General features: G+C 35.8%; 1 protein-coding gene and 1 long non-coding RNA gene across 9 annotated transcripts in view; one reads left to right on the forward strand and one right to left on the reverse strand.

The window, feature by feature from the left end:
* The window catches only part of LOC144246699 (uncharacterized), a 93474-nt gene that overhangs the window by 7459 nt on the left and 59583 nt on the right, over positions 1-26432 (forward strand). The gene's annotated exons all lie outside the window — the stretch shown is intronic.
* Positions 18813-26432, reverse strand: part of LOC110469653 (sodium channel protein type 2 subunit alpha-like) — a 159747-nt gene continuing 152127 nt past the window's right edge. For all 8 annotated transcript variants that reach the window (XM_085584344.1, XM_085584343.1, XM_085584342.1 and 5 more), the window contains 4 exons: positions 26050-26187; positions 23365-23469; positions 22700-22970; positions 18813-22328 (listed from right to left, as the gene is read on the reverse strand). In XM_085584344.1, coding sequence (XP_085440470.1) covers positions 21145-22328; positions 22700-22970; positions 23365-23469; positions 26050-26187 — 1698 coding nt within the window. In that variant the 3' untranslated portion in view covers positions 18813-21144. The remainder of the gene's footprint in view (positions 22329-22699; positions 22971-23364; positions 23470-26049; positions 26188-26432) is intronic.

Raw genomic sequence — 26432 nt, forward strand, 5'->3', positions numbered from 1 at the left:
GGCAAAAAAATTGGAAAATATAAGCAACATTACTTCATAGGACTTCAGGCCTCATGGGCTAGAATGTCTAGTCTCAGCTTTATTCCACTGGATTTAGCTCAGTTACCTTTCTAATGAAACAATAATTTATTTATTTTGATGGGCATCAGAAGGAAATTGAATAATTGGGTGACAAAGGTCATAGAACGAAGACAAAAAGTCACAGCAAGTGCCCCTATGGTAAGCGATTGCTGAATGAAATGTATCAAGATATCCTGTGCTGCAGAAGAAAGGTTTTTCAAGGGCTTTCACCTTCCTTGCTTGCTGTTATGAACAGTAGGCCTAAGCTCAACAAACACTTTAAAGCTGAGTTCATGAAAAAGATACAGTTGGCTCATTAGTCCTTCAGACTACAGCTATATTCTAGTAACAAATTCCCAGTGATAATTTTAACTTCCTCAAATCAACTCAGAGAAAAAAAAAATAAACAGAATATAGACTAAATTATGCATCTTGGAGAACTTGTTTTATGACCTCTATGCAACACAATTTGATTATAATAATAATCTTAAAGCAGAACTGTTCCTATTAGTCATAGGAAAAAAACTTCTTTAAAGATGAAGGGAAAAGAGGAATTGCTAAGTTAATGAGTTGCATGATGGAAGTGAAGAACTTAAATTTTATCTGCTCAGAATCTGAATTAAAGGCCCAGACCAGTTCTGTGTCCATTGCCTTTTGTATCAGCTGTTCCAACACTTACTTAAAATAAACTGCATTTTACAAGGTGAACTCATCTAGTATCAACTGCTGGTTTTTAGAAAATATTGTTCCATTGTCAGACGAGCTGGGGAGTTCCCAGTGTCATAGCTTCTCCACGCACAGTAATACATCCTTCTTAGTTTTCTTGTCAAGTACATAAGCTGAATTATTTAACCTTGGTTTAAATCTCATTGCCAGTCCCTCAAAACACTTTTTTGCAACTCCCATAATCTGTTAATAGAACTTTAAATGCCTTCTTATACAAAAGGCAGAATATTTTAAAGAAACCTTACCAGTGCCACATGTTTCAGCTCATACCATGCTCATGTCCCTGCTTCTACTTGCTGCTCTCCATTCCCATCATCACAGAAGCACATTGGCTTTCTTGCCCAGGCCAAACACTTTGAGGTGGTTTTGGCTTTTACATCTTTTATTCTTGCTTCATTTGAAAACGAACATTCTTATCCTATATTCTGAAGTCCCAGTTCTTGTACCTTGCATTTGACTACCTTCAAATTTGGTGTTTTCACCTTCATTATTTAAACCAGACTATGCAGCTTGCCTTGAAATACCAACCTTATTAACTTTGTTCCTTCTTCCATGTCATCTGCAAACCTTACTATCAAAAACATTATAGCAGAGTGTGTATAACTGACAAAAATATTAGTTACACCAAATAAAGAATCTATTTATAGAAGGTCCTTCCTAGAAATAACACCATCAGATACATCACCTCATTGGTAATATTTTTAAATCTATCAGCTCAGCCTGTAGCACATCTAATTCAATCACTTGCACCCAAAGTAAACGTTTAAAGTGTATGATATTTAGTAACCTAAAAAAAGAAACTACACTTCTACACTTGCCTTTTTAAAGAGATTTATGATCTTTTCAAAAAAGAGAGTAATTTGACAAGATTTATCTTTGTGCTCATAATTAGCACTTTAGCCTCTATTTTGTTGCTGTTCAAATCCAAATATCTTCAGTATTTCACTTGGAACTGACATTCACATAACTAATCAATAGTTCTTCAAAATGTTTCTTCTAGTGTTCATAAATTTGGAGATAGATTGGAAGTCCTCCAGTACTCCTAGTGTCATATTTTCAGAAACTTGCTGTTAGTTGTGCTAACAATAAGGGAATATTACTATTGTTCATTAAGTCTTCACTGATTCGTCTCATTTATTTCAACTTTTGATACACAGTAATAAAATTGAGTCCACGCCTGGTATGTCAACAGACAGCATTCAGAATATTAAAAATAATGTATTGCTTCACTCCTTTTCTTCTCATCTATCTATTCTTTTCATAATGATGTTTTGCTGATTTTTCTTCTGCTAATTCAGTAAGATGCAATCTACCCCTAACAGTCATAAGAACTACTGTTAGTGCCATGAAAAGTGAATTTGTATTCTCATGTTTACCTTTGGACCACACTGAATATTCTCACAAAATACTTTGTGGCTCTCAAACCCTTTTTGACTATAACTTGAGAACATATCTGTATTGATAAACATCTGGGGGTCATATCCCTGCCTGTGCTCACTGCATGCCACCCCATCAGGAATGATACAACTGGCTTCAGTGAAATGTGGTGGCTCCTTAAGATGGGAATAGTTGCAATGTATTTTCTGTAATTTTAACTGAGATTTGAAGAAGGATACAAGTACCAGCAGTAGGCCTGTGCAAGTAATCACATGGCAAAAATGTGACTCTTGATAATTCAGAATGAAGTTATTCTCTACTCCTCTGGTTATACTTGTGCTGCTATTTTGTTAATGCTTTAAATTCTTAAATTTTCATTAAAAAATACTTTCCTATACAGAAGAGTTATTTTCTGATCTAAGAAAAAGAAATATGCAAAGGGATTGTTTTGGATGTATTACAAGCACATTCTAGTTAAATGTTTTGGACATTGCCAACATAAGAAGTAAGTGATTAAATTTGGCAGTGAAACTGAATTATAAATGTAGTGAGTTTTGGTGCACCCCAACAGGTGCAGAAGAGCAGCAAGTTGATTTCCCCAAGTCCAACACACCACCAGGGTGTGCCACAAAAATGCCCAAAGCCACACTGATGCTACTCAGAACAGTACAAAAGATGTTCTTACATAGATGGCATCACACTACAAAGCACAGATCCTCTAATGATTTAAAATGCTTCAGTAATGTTTACCTTAATTCAAGTGCTGATCTGGTGTGCTTTGCATGCTTCAAACTCAACAGGGACCTGAAGACTTACAGTCACCAGTTCTCTTGGCTGGGAGAAGCCATTAGAATGTATTAAGCTTATGGAACATTTCCAACAGTCCTTCAGCATGCTCCCAAGAATAGCCTTCTCCTATTTCCAAATATCTTTGCAGCCCATCTGATACAAATATATAATTATTAGAGAAAGAAGATTCAACCACAATTCATCCACAATCTGTGGATGAATGGCAAGTAACAGACAACTTAAAGCAAACTTTTGTGGGGATAAGAATTCATCACTTATAAAGGCTGGAATTTCTTGCCTGCAGAGACAAGGACCTCTGCATGGCTACTGTGTGCCAAGTACTATTGATCTTAATTTTCTATTGAACAGAAACTAGAGGGAGTCAAATTATAGACATATAATTTGATATCCTCCCAGAGGACCTTAAAGCTTATAATAATCACTAGAAAAATAATTAACAAAGTTATTTTAGATAATTTTCAACCAAAATCCTGAAAGCAAAGTGCAGAAAAAATTATCAAATTTTTGAAAGAAAACAAAATAATATTCTTTAGAAGGATGATAACACCTTTAGTCTAAAACATTATCAGGCCAGTAGGAATATCAGTAGCAAAAAAATATATTCCCCCAAATAAATCTTAATTTGGAGAACCAGAATGAGTAGCTGAATAAAATGCAATATGTCATATAGTAAAAAATGTTAGCTTTTAGGCCTTAAAACTGTACTAGTTTTGGTAAATTAAAATTCTTGAGTTTTTTATTTAAAGATTTTTTTTTTTTTTGTGGAATTGTATTTTTTCAATTTCTTTTATAATAATAAATAATTCAAAACATTATACAAAACTGTGTATGGGGTTTTTGTAGGGGCTTGTCTTACTTTTCATCTGTCTTAAAGGTTTTGCTACCAAAGTATTTACTGCTTCCTGAGGTATTCTCAATGTGCACCTCTGGGAAGCTGCCTACTGTTACTGCTACATTTAGCTTTCCGGATTGCATTTGCAGGCTGAAGTCTGAAACCATTACAGCGTAATATTTTACATTGTTTTTTTTCTACAATTTTTCAGAAAAGGGCACAATGATTTTCAGCAATGAAAGTGATGGGAGTATGCTTTCCTGCTTACATTTCCTATTCTTTCAACCAGTATAGCTGGGAAGCAACTTTTCTTGGGAGCAGACATTCCAAATTATTCAGTTTAACAGGGTTAAACAGGATTTATTTTATTTATTAAACAAGGTTATTTTATTATCAAATAATAACATTTTGCAAAACCCTCTTTTTTTCATATGACAGATACACACATAGAGATAGGTGTGTATTTGCTACTCTACACTTACATGTTGCAGTTCATGTTTACAAAGTCTGAATTCTCTGCAGATACTGTATGTAGTATAGGAACTATAGGAAGTATTTCTATTTCTACAGCCTTGTCCCTTGGTGTTTCTTAGCCTGTACCCAAATGATTTGGAGACAAAATCCTGTCTAAACCAAATCCAGATAACACAGGATAGGAAATGTGCTGCCAGTAGGAACTCTTTTCCTCATGAGACACAAAGACTGATCAGAAACACAGATTATTTTTTTAGCCGCTATAAAGGCATATGTGTGAGCTTATGTTTAGGAGGATCTCTAGAGGAAAGGACATATGCATGCTATGTTTACCATAAGAACCTCTTTCAAATAGGCCTGGCATCTATATTTCTGTTTTCAAAAAGATTGACACATTATATATTCCAGGAAGTTGAAAAGAGAAGCAAAGTAAATTTCAGAAGATCTTAGCCTGTAACTCAAAAATCTCAATCAGCAAATATTAAGTAGCTGGGCTGATGGATGACCACGCCTGAAGTTGTTTTCACCAACCATTTTGATGTAAAATTAAATTGGAATTTAAAAAAAAAAATGTGTGTTGGAACAAAGCCTAGGCCTAATTTTACATATTACCACCTTTTAGAGAACTCAAAACTCTTTTTCCAGCACTCTGTAGCTGTTGATTGCCTTCAGTACTCTGTCTAAATGGTTACAACTAAAGATTCATTCCCCTCACTTACAATTTATGCTGCTCAGATGGTATCCAGGATGCTTAATTAGAACTGACTACACAGACAAGAGCTTCAAACATGGAGAATACTTTCAATTATCTATATTTTGATAATGACATTGAAGTTGTCTTGAGTGTTCGGTATCTAAGCTAGTTTTGCTTAAATTTGCTGAAGAGTGTCTGAAGTATTGATCATAGATCTCTTATTTGCTTCTGTGGCCTATTCTAAATGTACTTTCTGAGTTCAATCAGGTTTTTTTCTTCAGTTTATCATCCCCATTAGACACATTTTGAAAGAAGCTACACTTGGATGAGCTTGGTGTTGCTCCTGGCCTATTCCTTAAAACAGATGTAAATTTGTCAAGATCCCCTTGGACTGCACTTATTGCAAACTATATGTTGATACTGGTGGTGCTTTCAGACTCTTTATAATAGATTATTGATACATAGACTTGAATATGTTGGTAAAAGGGTCTGAAAGTAACAGAAAGGGCTCTAATGTCAATGAGGAGTATCTGGTGTCTTGAAGTGAAAAGTTACATTGTAGTGAGCTGAGTGGCTGTGTGTTAATTCTTCTGAGCTGAGCTTACCCAATTTCTGAACTTGGCATTTGTATGTCTTCCATTTGTGAATTTAATGAAAGGATCATGACTAGACAGTTTTGATTTAAAAGAAGGGGAAATATTTAGAACATGAATACATGGAGCACCTGTTTTGCTAAAAATATTATCTCAAGATCTTTAAGTTCCTACACACTGATCAGGAAGAAGCTGAGCAGCTCCTAACACCTACCAGCCCTCTCAGGAGACAGCTGCCTTTCTTGCAGCCAGCATTTCCATACTCCTGACACGCTCCAGGCAGCAATTCACAGGTCAGCTTCAGTGGGATTTGCAGGCAGCCAAGCCAGGAGTCTTCCAGCTCACTTGTTGTGACCTGGTTCCTCAACTGCCCTCCAGTTAGGAGCCTGCAGAGTGATAGCTTCCAATCATATTTTCTTTTTTCTCATTATAATCTGCTGTCCTATTAAAGCAACTGACTCATTCATAGACCAGACTAGTAGAAGCAAAACATACACTACCCAAAAACAGCTTTGTTTGTCATGATTTGATCACACTTCCTTTCTATCTGCATTTTTTTTCAGAATATTTTTATATCTTATTCTTTCTCTTCATGTTTCAGGTCATTCACTTCCTATTGCCTATATTTCCTTCAATTTTGTCATTTATTTTTAGTTACAAATTCTCCCTCATTTATCCAACTCTTAACATTTAACATTTCGTTACTATTTATGAAGCTTTCCAAAAAATGGTGACTCTGCTTGAAACCTTGGAACAAAAGGGATTAGAACTACTATAGCTGTGGACATAAAAACCCAAATGCACCATGTACTAATTCTTACCTGAGAAGAAATCATACAAATAAAATCATACACATTCTATTTATAGAATGCAGGGTAGTGTGTTTTTTTTTTTTCTTCAAGAAAATGCCACATTGCCTAATGTATTAATTTCTTATTCTCCCCACCCCCCAAGGAATATCATAAAACTTCCTGCCTTATGGAAAAGAGGGCACAGACTTATCAGAGATCCTTCCAAGTAATATTATGCCTCTTATGTGATTCACTATGCATCAGCTCTGGCTTGTCTTCCCATCCAGAAACTCATTCTTTCTCCTCCCAAGGAGATTAAAGTGAAATTTGATAGCTATCAAAAGTGGTTTGAAACCTTAAGCAAGAAATAAGAGCAGTTGGGACCAATTGTTCTGAACAGTGAAACCTGTCACACTGCATATAGCCAGGCATGCTTTGACAGTGCTTTCACTCTGAGCTGGGTAAAAGGAAAGTCAGCAAAGAAATGTTGTGTAACCTGCCTTGAAGCCCATATTCTCTGAGTATAAGAGAATTTTAAGAAAACACAATGAAAACTGTATTTGTTGTGTAGGAAAAGAACAAGCTGGTACTGCTTATCTTCTAAAGCAAGCTCCTCCAGGCTGGGACTTTACTTGCCTGTAAATGTAGCTTTGTACTTTTTACAATACCAAGTGTGCTGTAAGCACTTAACAATTAATAATGAATTGTAAGTAAATGCAAAACTTGCGAGAGGTGCCAGACTGCCATCTCTGGAGAACTGGCCTGTCTATTTATGTAGAGAATAGGCAGCACAGCATTGCAGGCTTGTTTATGCTGCTCCAAAAATTTGCTAATTCATTGCACATAGGCTGCGAAAAAATAAAATAGTGGTAACTGCTAACAATTACTGAAGTCCTAAAGAGATTTATTCTTTCATGTTCTAAAGCTACAGCAGGGGGTGTATCTCATTTTCAATCAGCTTAATGAAGTGGCATCCTCTATTTTTAATTGGAATTAACACTAATTAAGAAAATAAAAGGTTCTTAAGATACACCAAGAAATATTAAAAATAGTATTAGAGGAAATGCTATTTACCAGAACTCTGTTTAAGTGCCATAGTAAGTGAATTAAACGTAACTTGTTTGCATTTTGGCCCTATAGTTTTTAGTTCATGTAACATGTCTCGTTTTCTGAAATTATGAGGAATCTAAGCAACAGTACATAGGTAATATCTAACCATCTTCTTTGAACTTCCCCTTTAAAATACAACTGTAATAAAATGAAAAGTATGAAAACCTTTTAAAAGAAAACCTGAACAAAGTGGAATGCTTCATTCAATGTTGTACTTACCAGTAAGTCATTGGATGGCAAAGTCAGGAGACAAAAGGAATTTCTTCAGTTCTATGCTGAAGTAAAAAAAAAAAAAAAACAAACCTGAAATTTTTTCCTTATGTCTACATCTTCCAGAGAACAAGAGGTTCACCTTCATATCAGTTGCTCTGTAATTAATAAAGCAGCAGCAAATCAGGCTTATCTCTATTCCAGCCACCAAAATCAAACCACTGTCTTTCTCATTAAGCAAATAATGGAAAAAATGCGAGTAGTAGGGTAGCATTCTGTAGAGGTACGCATCTGTTTTTATGTTGAGGCAGGTAAATAACATCAATCTGACTGAAATGAGCTCCTGTGGACCTGCTCCCGCGTGTCTGTGTACTCTGAGCATGATGGGTTCAGGCACAGATTCACACAAAGGCACTTAGGTCTGACTATGCCACCAAATGTTGATGGCACTTGGCTTTTCAGGTGTTGCACTGCTTGCTGCCACCCCCACGTCCCTCCCCATCACTGAACCTACTGGAACCAGCCTGTTTAAAACACGTCTCAGGCTCTCTGAACCTGATGCCTCCCTCCCCACGTGGCAGGTATAAATGTACATCTCTCCAGCAGATTTACCGTGTAGGTTTTTAATTACCAATAAAACACGGCGCGAAGTAATGTCTGTCTGCTTTATTCACAGGCGAATAACTTCACACTTTGCTCAATTACCCACTGTAGGAGCCACCAACCTGCAGCTTTTTGCTACCATTCCTGCCTATTCCTCAAGTCACAATGCACTAGCATTGTTTTGCAGGGCACATGTAATCAGCCTTTCAATTTTTTCCGAAAAAAAAATCAGTAAAACACAACTAAAAAGTCTTCCAGTCACCTCAAAACAATAAATTCACAGGTACTATTCAAGGTCTTTCTTTTGCTCCCATTTAATCCCCAAAATATTCTGACTGTGAATACTACTGCTTTTTATTTTATTTTATTTTTAATTATTGAAGTTCATTATTCAATTAGTTTACATTCTGCACTTGGAACAAACACCACAAAAACGGAAGAGTCACTATCAGTATCTGTTCCTACCTATGTAAGACATACCACTAACAGGCTTGTTACTATTTACTGCAGTAACAAAGACCTTCCCTGCGTCTGTGTAGTGAAGAAGACATTTTAGCCAGTTCATACCTTTGAACTTTGTATTGGGAATTGATTCCAAAAGCCTCTAAGGAAGCTGAAATTTGTTGAATTTCTCAATATTCTTTTAATGGCATCAACAATATCAGTGGATTTGCGAGAGCACAAACTGTGAAAGATTGCTGTGCTACCCCTGCAAACTGCTGCAGAGCATGCTAGCAGCCTGCGCCCAAAATCTAACTCCCTGCTCAGCAGGCATACTGCAAAATCAACCCAGTCTCCCCATTTCAGCCCCAGAAATGTTGGTACATTTACTGAGCCTGGAATACAAGTGAGTTATTTCTTTCATTTTATTAGCATTTGTGAAGAGACAGGTGAGATCTAATTTTAAAGAGTTCAGTCTAATTTTTTGCTACACTCATGAATCTTGGCAGAGAGCCCAAAGATGAAGAAGGATCATTCTATTCATTTGTAGGGGAGTTCTGCTCTAATTAAATCCTTTAAAGCTAAAAAAAAATCCTTTTTTTCTACTATTGAGGCATGTATAATTACATGATATATGTATGAATTCGGTTAATCAATTATTTTCAAATGCATGCCTACATAGTCACATCAGAAATAAAATGCTTATTCAAAGAAGCAAATTAATGTATATTTATCAAAAATATGTTGCTGCTAGAAGCTGCATTTCTGAAATGTAATGACTGATAAGGGTTTTTAGAATTTCTCAAGGTTGTTCAGAAATGTGAAATAACTATATCACGATGACTTAAAAAAAAAATCACCATCTGGAAATCCTTCCATTCAGCTTAGGTAGAGTTTGCTTCCTGATGGCATGACTCAGTTTGATAAATTGAGGCAGCCAAAAGTGATGCAAAGCCATTAGAGGTGGGGTGGCAGGATGCTAGAATGAAAATACCCTACCTCATGGGAGATTGTGTCTTAATATTATTATTATTATATGTCCTGTCAGACATTAAGAAGTGATTAAAAAGAAAAAAAATCCCTGATTTTGACTATGAATATCTGAACAAAAATTAGCACAAAAAAAATTAAAAATCATCTGTATGGTAATATACAAGTACACAGCATATTTTGTAAAAAAAGTCATGGAGCCACTTGCTTTATAAAAAGATCTCTGGAATTCAAAGATTTATCTTTAATTGAATAAAGACTCCTTATAAAAATCTCTTCTGATCCTTGGAAAACATGGCTATGGCAAAGACAGTTATGCATGAAGCATTTTCAAGTTATGCAAATCCCCAAGAGGAAATTATATTAATGCCCAGATTCTGTGCATTCTTCACTAATAATTTATTATGCATAATCAAAATACAGAAATACAGAAAGCAACCCAACTAAACAATTTTAAATTTTTAATGAGTTTAAGAATTCACAAATCTTCACAGAATAAATAATACAGGGACACACAACCAAAAGGTGAAAGTCAAGTCTAAAGGGGAAGTAAATTCACTGAGTGGATGTCATCTTTTTCGCTACCCCACATTTTATAAAATTCCCATATACCAAAGTTATTCTATCCCTCGTCTATGGCAGTTGCCAAACCACAATATTGGCTCCTCTCCTGCCTCACCAGGTCACTGCCTCTGCCTTAACACACCCACCCTGCTGCCATCTCACCGTGCCTCCACCAAGGCACATCTTCATGTCAGACAAAAATGTATTTGAATATACTACAGCGGAGTAACAGATGGAATCCTCAACACAGAACTGCAGCACAGGCCTCTTCTGGAATGGAAGTAGCCTGTGCTGACTTAGTCTGTCTCAACACCCCTTAACTTTCACTGGACTGTTTTTGGAAGCTGGAATAACCAGAATGTGCTCATCTCAATCATGGACTGCGCTGAAGCCATACTTAGGTCCAATTATTTGTGGCAACATTGGGTAGGGAGAGGTATCCCCTAGGAAATGTTACAAAGGATTCAGGTTTAAAAATCATCAATCAGAAGTGAAGTTACTCACCTAGACAACTTTTACTTCTCTTGCAGGCAGATGAAATGACTGGCTGGTAAATCAGTAGCTACACATGGAATAGCCTACTTTGGAGGTGACAAGAAAAAGGATGATTGTGAATAAAACATGAAAGAACATAAAAGCAGTTTTCTGCTGGGCAAAACTTTGAAGAAAGTAATGGCTGAACTGCAAATTCAATGATTGAAACACAAAATCAAGAAATTTTGCATCACACTTTTGAGGCCATAAAACTACCAGCGGCAGAGTAATGGAAACTAAAGCTATGTAATTTAAAGGCTGGTGCTGAGTATATTTTAATTATTATGATTAAACTTAGGGAAGAACATAAGACTTGCCATGACGTGACAGATCCAAACTACTGAAAGAGCTTAGAGCAATACAGTACCAAACAACAATGTTTTCAAAAAAATCTCATCAGAAACAAAAATTATAAGCATTATTTCATAACTTAGAAACAATGGTAGAGACAAATGAATCAGAAAAATATAACACACCATAGTACTTGAAGTAGTGTGAATTGAATGGAAAAATTATCTAGGTTAAGGATAAACTTCTGTTCTCACTGAGTTTTTAGTTCCCCAATCCACTCTGCTGTAGGAAAGTATAAATGGCTGTTCTAACTGGGGGGAAAGGACTTCTTCTTTCACATATATTGCCACCTTATGGCAGTTAAATATGTTTGTGAAGCGATGGCCAAATTTAGACTTTCTACTTGAGAATTAGTAAGGATAAGCAAATTCAGAGATGTCAGCTGTCGGAAGTGCTACTGAAACAAAAATCACAGTGAGCCACCAGCACCAGAGCTTACTCTCCAGAGATGTCTAGAATTCTAAAGAGAGAAAGAGAAAGCCACAGAGATATAAAATATACCTACTTAAATGAAATTTTGATTTTATGATAACTAGGTTTATAAACATGATGGCTGTCAGTATTACTTTTACTATATTCACACTGAATCAGAAGAATCAAGACTGATGCATTGTATTTTAGGAAAGAAAACTGGAATGCTGGAAAATAATTGATGTAAGTCTACAAAATAAGAAAATTATTTTCCATTAATAATATGTAAATAATGACTTTTTTTTCTAAATCACTTAAGATCAGGAAAATTCACTTATTGGTAAGATTTGACCCTTACTTCCCTGTGCCCATTCATTACTCAGCAGCTATGTTAATATATCTTTTACATAAACCCTGAACAATGAAAGTACCTAACAGCACTGTAGCAAATTCCTTTCATAAACACTTTGACATTGCTTTCCTGGAATGCCTTTCACAGCTGAGTTTTGAAGGATCTGCTAAATTGTCATTATATCCTAGCAAATTCTGAACCACTTGGAGTATTTTTCAGTTATATTGGAACATAAATGTGCCCATGTTTTTAAAACTTCTTTAAAAGTTCCAAACAATTGCAGTTTCTGAAAGTATCAGGACAGCATTGATAAAACCAATGAGCTGAAGCAACTCCTCTGCTACAACTAAGATTAGGAAAAGACAATGATAGGGAATGCTAATTGAAGTACACCAACTATCTGTGATTGTAACAATTCCTCTCAGCATGTCAGTACAACTGACAGCAATAGATCAAGATGGTTTCAGGCAAATCTTCAGTATCCCCTTAACACATAAACTGAGCAGAAGCAGGCAGAAACTCTTAACCATGCATGTTTCATAAATACAAAGAAAGCTGTGCAATTGCTCAATACCTCCTATGCTAAAGAATCCTCATTGATACCAAGATCATCTTTTCAGTGGACTCATTATTTTCTGACATTTTTTTAAATACTAAATTAGACTAGTTAAACTAGTTCAGTCTTTGACAGTCTGCAACAGAAGTTACTGCACTCCTTCATTTTGTTTCTTTCCTTCATCTTTATCCCTACTCTTCCCAGCTCCTTGGCAGCTTTCTGAACTGAGTTGCTTCTCTTCCTCCTTTCTATACCTTTACTTATTTCCCTCATCTCACAGCCTGGTAAACAGAGCAGAAAAATGGGATGGAGAAATTCTGCTTCATCTACAACAGAGATTGCTGGTTATGCACTCAGAGCTCTCACCACAGTGTGCAGGGTAGAGAAGGGACTTGTTGGCTGTTGTGCTTTTACAGACTTACTGAAGCATTAAGGTGCTGGGAGTTGCTTCTGGCACACTGAAAGAACTTTTTCCTGTTTGGTAGCTACCATGATTTATCCAGTGTATGTGCAATCAACAGCCTGAAAAGAACCAGAAAGGAATTGAGCAGTCTCTCACCCTGGCAATCAGATAAACCTTGGATTAGCTTGGTAATACCTCAGGTGGCTTTTTGGCACTAATGTGTTTTTTTTCACTGTCAGAATGGCCAGCAGCCAGTAATATTCAAGGAAGGCTTTTCAGACCAGCATTCCAGTTGTGCTCAGAAATACTAGAAATGTAGTAGAAGTTTATATTATATTCTGCTAGATTAGTTATAGATCAGCAAAACATCAGAAAAGCCCTAAAGCACCATGAGAAAATTTTTAAAGGGTTAGTGAAGTTCATAGCTGAAATTGTCCTAACATTTAACTAGAGACTTGAAACTGTTAAGAAAATGCAGTCACAACTCAAGAAACCCTCACAAAGTTATGAACAAACCAGATACTTTACAAAAGTCCTTATTACTTTCATCAGATAGGGCACTTCATGAAGAGACAGAACCAAGTTCTCTATATTAAAAATAGAAGTAAAAGTCTATCAGTCTCTAAATATCAAATTTATCTGCCTCTGCTTGCAGTTAAATGGGACATTTTAAGGTGGTATTTTACCATGTCTCAACATTATTTACAATCACTTCTGAATGTCCTTTATCTCCACAAGGGAGATATCAGTACTATGCATCTGTTTTTTAAAGAATACATACAAAAAGTTGTAATTTTATGGGGAATAAAATTACCTATAAAACATAAAAGATCTTGTCTCTAATTTTTGTTTTTAAACACCAATTATATTCTCTCTTCACTCTTTAACATTTATTCTAATTGCTGCTGAAGTCTATTTGCTAATGAGGTTACCTACCATCATTTCCTGGCAATGTCACATGTGAAAAAATTGCTGCAGCTGATCCAGTTACTCTTCAGCTCCACCATTTGAATCATCTGCAACAATAAATTGATTTGTGGTCTTCCTGCTTCAAAGGCAACTCTTCTGTCTTCCAGACTGGGAATAGAGCAGGAAGGAAAAGGAAAGGAGACACAATTATACTCTACTAGAGCTACCTTAAAGTCAGAAAGAACCTTTGTGTAGAGGAAAAGGTATAGGCTCTTATTTACCTACTTACATTCTCTTCCTTTAGACTTCCACACGTTTACTTCTGTAAAACCAGAGGCAAAAGAGATTGTAGACTAAATGCAGCTCTGAAGAACTAAATTTTTATTCTATGTCCTATGTATGAAGAAATACTGAGGAAACCTTTCAAATATTGTTCCTTTGACTTAATACAGTACTCTTAAAAAGCCAAGAATTGCACAAGTGGTTTTGGACAGTATATTACTGACAATGCTAAGGAGACCTGCAAACACAACCTTTTTCTATTCTTCAGAGGAGAAAAGGCACTTTATTTTACTTCATAACGGATATTTAAAAGGAGCACATTCCACCACATCAGTCTGAATTGCCATGTGAAACCTGCATCTCATGGAAAGGGATTAATGGTGGAACAGAGAAAGGGAAGCTGGAATGTGAATAGGTAATACAGAAAAGCTGAACACATATGCCTTCCCATTATGTCTCTTTTTTACTTAAGAAAATTTTGAGAATTTTTAAACTGTAAAATTATTAAATACATTTACATAGTAATAGGTTTGAATAAATAGGGTATGTAGACATAGATGTGTTTTGGGTATTAAAATATATGTAAATTATTTTTTGATCCTAGCTTTTAGTATGAAGTAATCTCTCTAATCATAAAAATAAAACAATTCCATGTGTAAGACAGTAATTTCTATTCATACTCTGCTGCAGATTTTTCTTATTCCATGTTCTGTAGCACAATCTTTTATATTCAGAGTTCATCAATTTCCAATTAACCTCTGCAAAAGACTTTATATTAATAACCTGTCAGCACTGTGATTTCTTTTCCTGTCACTTCTACGCAGCTTTTGAAATGTCCTGTTGGATGCTCTCCCCATATGTAGAATTCAACTATGAAAAAAAGGTTTTAATCCTGAAATACAAGTAGAAAAATCATATCAACACTGTATTATGTCATTGGTTACTATATTTTCAAAGCAAACATTCTCCTTTCCTTGTTCTTCCAGTACTTATATAAAAATAACAGAATTCTAAAAGATTGATGCAACATAGGTAAATGAAATTTCAAGTGACTGCTTTTCAGATAAATGAGAAAGCAAAAATTATAAAGGTGGGGAATTCACAGTGCTCTTTAGCATTACTCTGATTTTTTTTTTCTTTGATGCACATTCAGTTCCAGACAGAGGCCATCAGTAGCCTGCATTTATCTGCCCTCCTATTCAGCATCACATAAATCACATCCAATTTCCAATGTTACCTCGTTAGAGCATGAGCATCTGCTTTCCATCTGTATAAATAAATTTACTAGTATTTGCAGCAATGCTGCAGCAATCATTGCAAGACCACATTTGATAACCATCAGGGCATGAAGACGTTAAGTCAAGAGAAAGGGTATTCACAATGTTAATTATTGGAGAGAATATTTTAACTTTTTGCCTGCCTGAGACCATGAACTTGAGAGCACTACTGGCATAGTTCAGTTTGCATTATGTTGTGGATACAGCTACAATTTTCTCTGAACACTATATAAAAATATTAATGCACGTATGGCTGCAAATATGAGTATAAAACTACTATACAGCTTGGCAATCAAAAAGTACCACATGATGGGTTGCTATGGTATCTGCAAGCATGACTTTTTTATAAAGCAATATTGCACACAGCATATAATTCTCTGATCATTTTTAAACATGACTTACACATACTACTTTGTAAATGAAAGTGGTTTATTACATTCCATTTCAGATATGCATTGTTTGAAAAATATTTTGTGCTGTTTGTTAATCAGCTGCCACATTCTACAAACATGATTATGAAGATTGCTGTTAAAGAGAAAGTAGCATGCTTTTACAATAGAAAATGGAAGTGCAGAGCATGTCTCGAACTGCAGGGTTTGATTGTTATAAATTGTTTATGAAATGCCAGTCTTTATTTTCATCAAAAGCTTTTCTTGCAGCAGACATCATGTGTGCTTCAGCATGCAATCTCCCCTCTCCAGAGGGATGAGAATGTGCCGCAGTTTACTTTGCTTGGGTTACACTGCAGTGTCTTTTTTTTTAAAGGCAAGCACTAGAATATGTCTCTTTCCACCGTGCAACAGCTTCCACTGATCAGCAAGGAAAAATAAATATGCTGAGTGATAGAACCTGCATGCTGTGTCACATAGACAAAACCTAGTTGTGCTCTAAGGATGAAAGAAATGGTACCATCCCCCACTGAAAAAGATGTTGCTAATGCAGAGGTTTATGAGCCATTAGATATTCCTACGTTGCAGAGATTTCAGATTATTTCTCCTAATGCCTCACTGAGCTAGATAAGCTTTTCTGAATCTATACAATAGAACGAATATTGTAAGGATTTTCTATGTCCAAAAAAAATCCCCCGCATTATTAATGATACTTCATTATACATTTTATATATATCACTCTCTGCCATGCAAACACAAATAACTTTGATATATGATTCTTTTAGAAGGCTGGAGCTGTTTCAGGGATGCACCGTGGGATTAGATGAATAATGCCTATTAAGAAAAGTAAACCTAAAGCTATTTGAGGAATTTCCCACTGCATCAAAACCCTTCATCTGTAGTTTAGTAAGCTCAGCTGAGCATGGCAGCTCTTAGCTGACGTGTCCACATACACACATGTGGATATAGGTCCACATACAGGACACAGGTCCACATGGCTTAGAGGGTACAGCACAGAAATGCAAGAAGCTGCTGTTGCAGCCACAGGAGTAGCGACAGTGAGGCTGTTTTCACACCGGCAGGCGGATGACCGGGCTCCCAAGCCACGCCGGGCTGCCCCGTGCGCGCCTGGACCGGCCCCAGAGATGCTCCCACCGCCCCCAGCAACGCAAACTCTGCCTGAAAACAACAGCTACACCAGAACCTATTTAAGGCCTCTTTACGAAAGCAAGCGAGAGAGCAATATCCTACCTATTGCCCCTGCTATCTCCTCCCTTTCTCACTTTCACAAGTGATTCCGTATGATGGATGCGGGACTAGTCTTGTCCCTAGAAGTGAAACAGAGTTTTTATTACAGGGTTGAGTCAGGCCAGGATTTGAAAAATCCCAGAAATGTTTCATTTCTATGTTCCCATACAGGTTTGGGAAAGAGTTGAGGCTTTTTTGGAGGGTGGGAAGGGGAACTGGAGGTTGATGTCACCTTCACAGAGTAAAATACACCCGCACTTCTGGGTTAGTAAGAGAGAGTAAAGAAAGCTCATTTCTTAGGTCATTCTAAGAGAGCTTTTCTTATTAATTTTTCCTTCTCTGTGAGCTGGGACAATAAGAGAGTGCAGTGTCCTGCTGCTCTAGGCATTTTGCTTAAGGTTTTCCATAATGATGTATGACTGACCCATTACCTGAAACCACTGTCTTATATCAAAACTAAAACACAGATTTATTTCATACCTGCAGGTTAAGGAGGAAGTCTGCAAGTCAACTGTCTCTTCCATAAATTTTTTACCTTCAAGGTATACTAGCATAATTTCAAAGAAATACAGAAGTATCCAAATATATTCAAATATATACACTTGGAATCCAAAAATATATTACTTTTTCTTTAAAGGTCTAAGATACTGCATTTCAGATATTAAAAATAGAGTGACTCCAGCTGCATTATTGGTTCAATAGCCATAACTTTAAAAATAATAGAAATTTTACAATGTAAAATGATTTTATGAATGACCTCTATTTCTGTGCACTACCAAATTTGTAGAAAAATTATTACATAAATATTTTGTGCTTATTCCACACAGGATTTTCAAGTTAACTACACACCTGTCCAGCACTGACTTAACTTTATTCTTTAAACAGCAATTTAACAGTATAACCAATATTTTTTAGAAGTATTTATATTATTACATTAATATGTAATTATTGTTAGCAATTGCCATATTAAAACACTAGATATTCTGGATTGAAAAAACCATGCATATTAATTCAAATCAGGTATAGTTACTAAAAACATGAAAATTGCCCTTCAAAGCACAGCATAGTTCAGGTTTTTTTCCTGTTAGTTGCATTGGCCTAAGTATACAGCGACTACTTTTCACAAAAGAAATGAGAACACACACACACACAAAAAACCACCCCAAAAAAACCCCATAAAACCAAAAACCACACAAACAAATAAACAAAGGATTAATCAGCCCGTGCCCAGGTCCAATGCACACACCGTGTCCCTCATCCTGCCACCTGTGTGCAGCAGCCTCAGGACCACGCCTGAGAGCCTCAGCAAAGGCTTCAGCTGCCTGACGACGGCTGTGGCACGGCCACCAAAACCTCCAATAGCTCTTCTTCCCTCCTCTTGGCAAGTATAGATTTCCTCAGAAGGAAAGGAACTAAAGCAACTCTGTTATGTTCCCATGGGGTTATTTTGGTGACAGATTTCAGGTCCCCTATCCCAGGGTGAGCAGTGTCTGCAGGAGCAGCTGTGCAGCCATCCCACATCGGACTTGCCCAACAGAGAGTATCACTGGAGCTCTTCCTGAACAACTCAAAAATTTGGCAGAAAGACACACAGTTGAAATGCAATTTTTTTCCTGAATTCTAGAAAAACTCCTATGGTCAGGACAAAATCAGAATTTCATTTCATGTTGATGGTGACAAGTTGATACTGAGCTAAGTCATGAAGCCACATGTGATCTAGATGTCTAAATCACCTCACTGCTGAAGTGGCTTCCCCTTAATTTTACCAACCATTACTTGTTAATTGTTATAAAATTCATACAATAAAAGACAAAGACTAAAACAATTACATAAAAAGGTAATCTTTATTCTTTTGGCTTTTTAGCATTGTAGTTATTTTTGGTAAAACAACTTCCTGCGTGCAGTTCATCAGTACACTATGAGCTAATAATTTCCATAAAAGCAGGAGGCCATCAATATTCTGGTTCTTTTGTAAGAAATGCAAAGTGTTTCACTGTCGATTGCACAAGTTCACTATTCATCCTCATGAAGGAAGATTTTTGAATAACAAATTGTATTTAAAGTATTTTTACTGCAGTGTGCACCAATAAGCAAAGCAGACAATGTGAGATTAACTCTGGGGAAAAAAAGCAATGTTCCTATGACATAACCCTGAAAGTCAACAGACAGGATTACAACATAAAAAAAGGCCTTCTATCTTGTTTCACACCTACAGATCAGAAAAAAAATTTGTACTATTTGTTTTAAAATTATTCCTTATTAAAAGCTGTTTAAAGCAATTAGCAGAAATCTTCAATTACACGTTGTATATTAGGTTTCTGAACAGTAAAGTGTCAAAGACAGCAATAAATATTACTAACAGGAAAATATGTGCAATTTCTTATAGTGAGTAAAAAATGTTATAAAATAAAACTATTATTAAAATAAAAATAATAGATATACATTATAATTTTTTCTAGCCCCATATTTTAAGCAATCTATTTGTCCTGTATAGTCCACTATCTTACTGCATATTTGCTGATTACAACACTCCCACAAAATAAAATCTTTAATAGCAGCAAACTATTGCTTACTGGTATGAGGAATGATGGTCTTGTCAATCAGTTTTTCTTTTTACCACTCACATCTCTTCCAATGTTAAATAATAGCTGTAGGATAATAGCAGCAAGCATGCATCAGTTAGAGCTTCCAATTATTTGAAGTATCAGAGAATATAATATCTATTGAAATGTTTTAGGCTAACTTACTAGGGTACATATTTGACACATATACGGTAATTAGGTCATTGTCTCTTTGTGCAAAAAGGTACCACTGTGTAAAACAACTGATTAAATAACAGAGGGATTTTACTTACATGTATAGTGTCAGCCTGAATGTGTCAGGACAAAGCTGATTTCACTAATCTTTTTGGTCATCTCAGCTCTCTATGGAAGGTTACATTACCTGAAAACCTGACTAAATTGCCAAGAGGATGTCAAAACCACCTCTCTCATGTACATATTTTATGTTTCTATGATTCATCCTTCCAAAGTAGAGAAATTTAAATCTGAGGTATATATTAAAAGGGACTCTGGTCCCCAAAGGTACTCTGCTATCAACTTATAGCTTTGATTATTTTTCTAAGTAGGATACACGCATGGAAAATAAGCGCAGCAACAGACTTTGCAATAAAGTATAGAACCTACTCACTGTACTCCAGGGTCAAAACATACCACTTAAAAAAAATTATTACTTGCTATAGGCAGAATTTGGCATTTGTAGATTGTCTGTGAAAAGAATTGTTTGAATGTTTCAGGAATTATGAGCTCTCTTGTACTCTGAAAGTAATATTTTTCATAGTTTCACAATTTTCCAAACAGGAGCTCTATGTATCATCATTTATTTAAACCACTGTATCTGAAATGGACAGTACAATAAATTCAGAACTACTATAAAATACATGTATTGAACTTAAAAGATGAAGTTACCAACCTCTTTTCTGAGAGAATTATTCCATTGTTTGATTTGCTGACAAATTATTTATCTGGACTTTGTTGGGTTTTTTTTTAGTTTGCTGCTTCTTTGATCTACACCCTGAGGTTCCGTAATCTGGAATCCTGGTTTTCTGCATTTAGAAGTGGCGTGAAGAGAACTATGTTCATATTATGATGCCACAATTACATATTCCTGACATTTGTATTTCTCTGCACATAAGAGTATTATTTAGTATTTAGCTAAATAAAGAGTATTTAGATTATTTTTCTCAGCAGAGCAGAATTAATAAAGAAGTATGTTATTAAACCAAACAAAATCATCAACAAGAACTGCCACACATGGAACACAGATAAAAGATGAAATGTACACAGTGGATACGCTTACTCCACAAAAATACAGGCTTATTAGGATCCATTAAGGTTTCCTATAGTCTAAGTAGAAATTCTGTGTCTCCTTTCAATCAGTAACAACTGATAATCAAAACTGTTGTTCTGCAGGTTTGTTTCCCTGTTACAGACCAAGAGTTTAATAGTGAAGGATCATTGTCCTGGACAGGCATTGACTGTAGCAGTGGGTAAATATGTAAAAAGTTGTAATTTTGGCATAATCCTCCAGTAAGAGTGCTAGTGATAAAAACATTATTTTCAAGCTTGCAAACATTCATCAAGGATAACATCTGCCTTTTACTTTTTGTTTCCTCTTCTGTCTTTTCCTTTGTCTTCCTTTTCTGATTTGTCATCTTCGTATTTTTCTTTTTCTGGTTTTGTTACACTGTCATAGGAAGGTGGAGCTGTGGTGGATGCAGACATATCCATTTTCTCTGGAGATGAGTTTTCACTCAGCTTACCAACAATTATATCCTTTCTGATGAGCTGTTCACCCCCATCTTTCTGATACATAAATGAAAGCTTCTTTACTGACTGTCTTAGAAGGTGACGCCTGTAAGCACGCTGAATAATAGTGGCAGAAACTTCTTCTTGTTTTCGTTTCAATGTAGTTGTAATTGGTTCATAGGAAGCTTTAGAAGGATTGGATGCCATAAACCGATCTTCCATCTGTATTCTGAGGGCGTCCATCTCCCCACTTTCCCCCAAAACACGCTTTGTGAAAGCAAACAAGATGTCAAGGCAGTGAATTCTGTCACCGCTCACCACAGGCAGATCCATTGCAATAAGATGAATTGTGTTTGGTTTTGGTATATTAAGAGGAGGATCTAGAGAAGCTGCAAAATCAGACAGTTTACTATATTCAATGAATTGTGTTGCATCAGGATCATATTTTTCCCAAACCTCATAGAACATCTCAAAGTCATCCTCACCCAAGGGTTCAGCACTTTCTTCAGTAGCAACACTGAAGTTCTCCAAAATCACAGCAATGTACATGTTCACCACTACCAGGAAGGATATGATAATGTAGCTGACAAAGAAGAAAATCCCAACAGAAGGGTTGCCACAGTCACCTTTCACAGAGCTCCCCGGATGATCTTTATGGGGGTCACAGTCTGGCTCCCCACTGTTCAGAATTGGGTTGAGCAAATTATTCCAGCCAGCGGAGGTGGTGATCTGAAATAGGCAGATCATGCTGTTGCCAAACGTTTCAAAGTTGAACATGTCATCAATCCCATCTTCCCTCTTGACGTAGGCAAAGTTGGACATGCCAAATATCGCATAGATGAACATGACCAGGAAGAGCAGCAGCCCAATGTTGAACAGAGCAGGAAGAGACATCATCAAAGCGAAGAGCAGAGTGCGGATTCCCTTAGCGCCTTTAATGAGGCGCAGGATTCGACCGATTCTGGCAAGCCGGACGACTCTGAACAAAGTGGGTGACACAAAGTACTTTTCAATCACCTCAGCTAGAAACATACCTGTGAAACATAAAAATAAATTAAGAGTGTAAGTTTTTTAATACAGATTACATTTTCCACAAAAAAGTATAAACACCCTCCCCAGCTCAAGTTGTGGAATTAGTGGAAAATATAACTGGAGATAAATTTTATCTTCTATGGATAATTTTAGAATTTTTCCCAGCACTTTTAGAAAATAACCTCAAATTTAGAAGTATTACAACTGATACAGAATAACTAAGAATGTTAGCACTCTCAACTATGCATTTCATTTCCTAAATAATGAGGAGAAATTAAAATTAAATAACTCCTCCAATTTGCACAACTTGACAGAGATTATACACTAAATATACATATAATTGTATTTCATTTTGAACATAAGAATTTCTTACCTATTATTGAAAGAATAACAACCACAAAATCAAAAATATTCCAGCCAATGGTGAAGTAATAATAGCGGAGTGAAAATATTTTGAAGACACATTCACCAGTGAAAAGGACAACAAAGACCAAGTTAATCCAATATAAAATATTTTGCTTCAGTTCGGTCTGGTCATCTGTTTCTATCATCATCGTGACCATGTTAAGACAGATTAGAACCATAACAGTGATGTCAAATAGTTGCTGTGTTACAATATCAAACACCAGACCTTGCAATTTGTTCTGAGGGAAGAAAAAATAAAAGGTTATAGTATTTTTATGTAATAAACATCTGTTCCCACTGTCCCATTTCATTCTTTCTCTCCCAAAATATACAACCAAGCAAAAGGCTCAAAAATCTAAGAAAACTATCATCCACTAACTTATATGCCAGTTCAAAGTTTTTCTCTCAAAACTCAACAAGCCTATATTTCTTCATGTTCTTTGATTCTCTACTTCCTCAGGCTGAACAATATGAGAGATTTTTCCTGCAGAATGGACACATGTACATTTCAATACAGAATGAACAGGAACATTAATTAGGCCAAAACTATTTTAGAATGAAAGGAGAAATTTTATTATAACTGCTGTGATTTCTCACCAAATATAGATTACATAAGAATAGCACAATTCTTACCACTGGTCGAGGTATAGGTTTTTGTGGTTTCTTGGATCCCAGCTTCTTCATTGCATTGTAGTATTTCTTTTGCTCTTCTGTCATGAAAATGTCTTGGCCTCCAAGGTAAATTAATAAAAGAAACCCCAAATCGGATTACAGCCAAGCCCTCATATCCATTAATTCACAGCATTGCAGCATTGTTTAAATGAGCCCTTTATTCATCCTTATACATTATGACCAAAACCAAAACATAATAATTATTTTAAAGATTCTTAAAATAGCTGATGAATCTTGAATAAAAAATGAAATTATTGAACAAAGAAAATTCCCAAAACTTCTATTTCTTATTAAAAAAATACATACCTGATTAATTCAATTAAATAAATTTTAAAAACCAAACACAAATTGCGAAATACACATTTCATAGACTCTTACAAATCTAGCATCATGAATTCCACATTATAAATCAATCTACCAGAAATAGAAAAGCTTCAAAGGTAAAGATACACTGTGAGAACATATGCTTCAGGTAAAACATAAAAAGAGAAAGAAATTACTGATTTTACTTTTCAGGATATGCATTTTGCCATTTGAGTCTAGGTATCTCAGTTCAGATGATATATGAACAGTGTATATGAAGCTTGATCATCCCCCACCATTGTACCTAGATCATCAGAAGCATGGGTTTACTTGGGGGTTTCTTGTCTGAATAAAAGTATTTCTAGACTGGTAATACACACATGGAAACACTTATCAGAAATACAATTTATATTGACAAGCAACTTTGTTTTTTCTTTTCAAGCATTTGTTTGTAATTATATTCCAAGTATCCATGACATCAAAGCAGTGGCATAGGGAAATGGACTTCAGAGTCAGGGGTGATTCTGTGACTTTGTCCCACTGAATTTGTCAAATGCAGTGTCAATCTTATAGATAAAGTAATGGCAAGTCTGAATGAAGGTGTTTTTAAATTTCAGCTGTGTCTATATATTGACATGAAGATTCAGCAGTCAAAAGAGACCATCTCCAAAAATCTCTCCTCATAAATCAAATATTCAAGTAAAATTAACTTCTTGAAGAGTAAGACTTTGGGAAGAAAAACAAGAAGTTGATTTGATAATTATGGTAGAAGTGTGCTGTGACTGTTGGAAGATTTCAATCAGTGGGAAATAAAGAATAAAAGAAAAGAGCCATAAAGAAAGTGGTAATGGGTTGGGGGTTTCTTCTGCTGTCTCACTGATGTAATGGCTGAACAAGCCATCCTTATCTCAGTGTGCTGTCCCTAGGGAGAATGCAGGCCTCAAGGCAAGATAACCCTTATGGACCAGTTAGGAACTCGACAGTAGAACGTTGCCTCCCTCACAGAACGAATGTAGTGAAAGTAGGATGCACACAGGAACCACAGGAAAAGCACAGTTTAACTACACAGACAGTATACTGCAACACAAGGTCTTTTCTCATTCATATCCCAACATACCCAAATGTCAGTGATATGAAAAAAAAACAAGAAGAAAAATACTGCTGGGTAGCCATGAACTGTGTGATCTGCACATTGTTATGAACACAGATGCACCTATGCTTTCAAAAGACAGATAACTAATGCTTGCTAATTGGCTACATGAAACTCAAGAATACCATATAGATAGAATTTTCCCCAGCCTAATTGTATGTCCAGTATTTTACTTTCTTGGTGACTTGCAATAGCTCCAATGTACAAGGGGTGTATACCATACTGCCAGAAAAAGCCATTTAGCAGGAACCTTTATCTGATTTCTAAGTCACAATGATTCCAGTAGACAGTGTCTACCAAATGAACTTAATAAATTTTATAATTACCTCATTACTGAGTAAGGTTACCTTGTCACATATCGACTGCCAAAATTACCAACAACATGTATATAACCTTAGTCTTGCTCTGCAAGGATAAGAAATGGATCCACCTTCCTGCTAAGTACTGGATGCCCCTCAAGTTCACTCCAAGGAAGGTGCAAGTATTTTGAAGGTTGAAGATGCCACCATTTATGGTTTAAATAGCAAGTACAATTTAATTTGCCATCATAGCCTGCCTTTTTATCTACTTGCATGTTTCTAGAGTTCTTGACACAATCCTGTGTTCATTTAAGTAATAGAAACAGCTTAAGTTGAAAAGAAAACATACACATTTTCAAATGACACAAATTTTCTTTTTCTTGCAAATTCACTAACTCAAGATAGTTTCCCTACCCTCTCTAATCTTACAATACAGAGAAGTATTTTCAGCATTCAACATGTTAGTCTCTATAATGGAGGCCTTCACAATAGTGCTGTATGTTATCTCCTTATCAATTTTGAAATTTATAGTTTTGCATATTTTCTTTCCTGTCTTTTATTTGCTTAAGTCATCTGCACTTTCACATTGCTTAGGCACAGCACTGTAAATTTAAGAAAACAAAGACATGACTTTCTGATGGACAATATATCATTGGGCTGTACAGGAATGTGGAGAACACTCAACACTAAGTGTAATTTTAAATTACTTCAAATGTGTTAAAATGAAAATACTGTTATTCAATTATTTTGAACAAACAAAAATCTTAAAACCTGATTTCTTTTTTCCTTTCTATTTCTATGAGAATTTTCAGACACTATTATTTATCCTTGCATACATTTGCTGAATGCTCAATAACAATGAAGTATTGTGAAAATGAAACATATGGTACTTATCTTCTTTTTTTGTTGGTTGAAGTTATCTATGATGACACCAATGAATAAGTTTAGGGTGAAAAATGATCCAAAGACAATAAAGGCCACAAAGTAAAGGTACATGTACAGGTTCTCTTCATATTTGGGCTGTTTCTCTGCCTATGTAACATAGAAAAACAGCAAAGCATCACAAATAACAGTGAAGACAAATCAAAGATTCCCGAACAGGAGGAGAAGTTGCATCCAGATGGACAGGGGGTAAACCCAACACTTTTGGAGCATACACTACACTTGTCTCATATTTGAACTTGAAAACCTATTTAATACAGTTTTCTGTAATTGCAGGACTTGCCATTCCTTCCCTCTCTGTCTGTTCTCTGTGATGACATTTGACATTTCATGAA

This window comes from Lonchura striata, chromosome 7, assembly GCF_050655825.1.
Source record: "Lonchura striata isolate lonStrDom1 chromosome 7, ASM5065582v1, whole genome shotgun sequence".
Taxonomy (NCBI): Eukaryota; Metazoa; Chordata; class Aves; order Passeriformes; family Estrildidae; genus Lonchura; species Lonchura striata.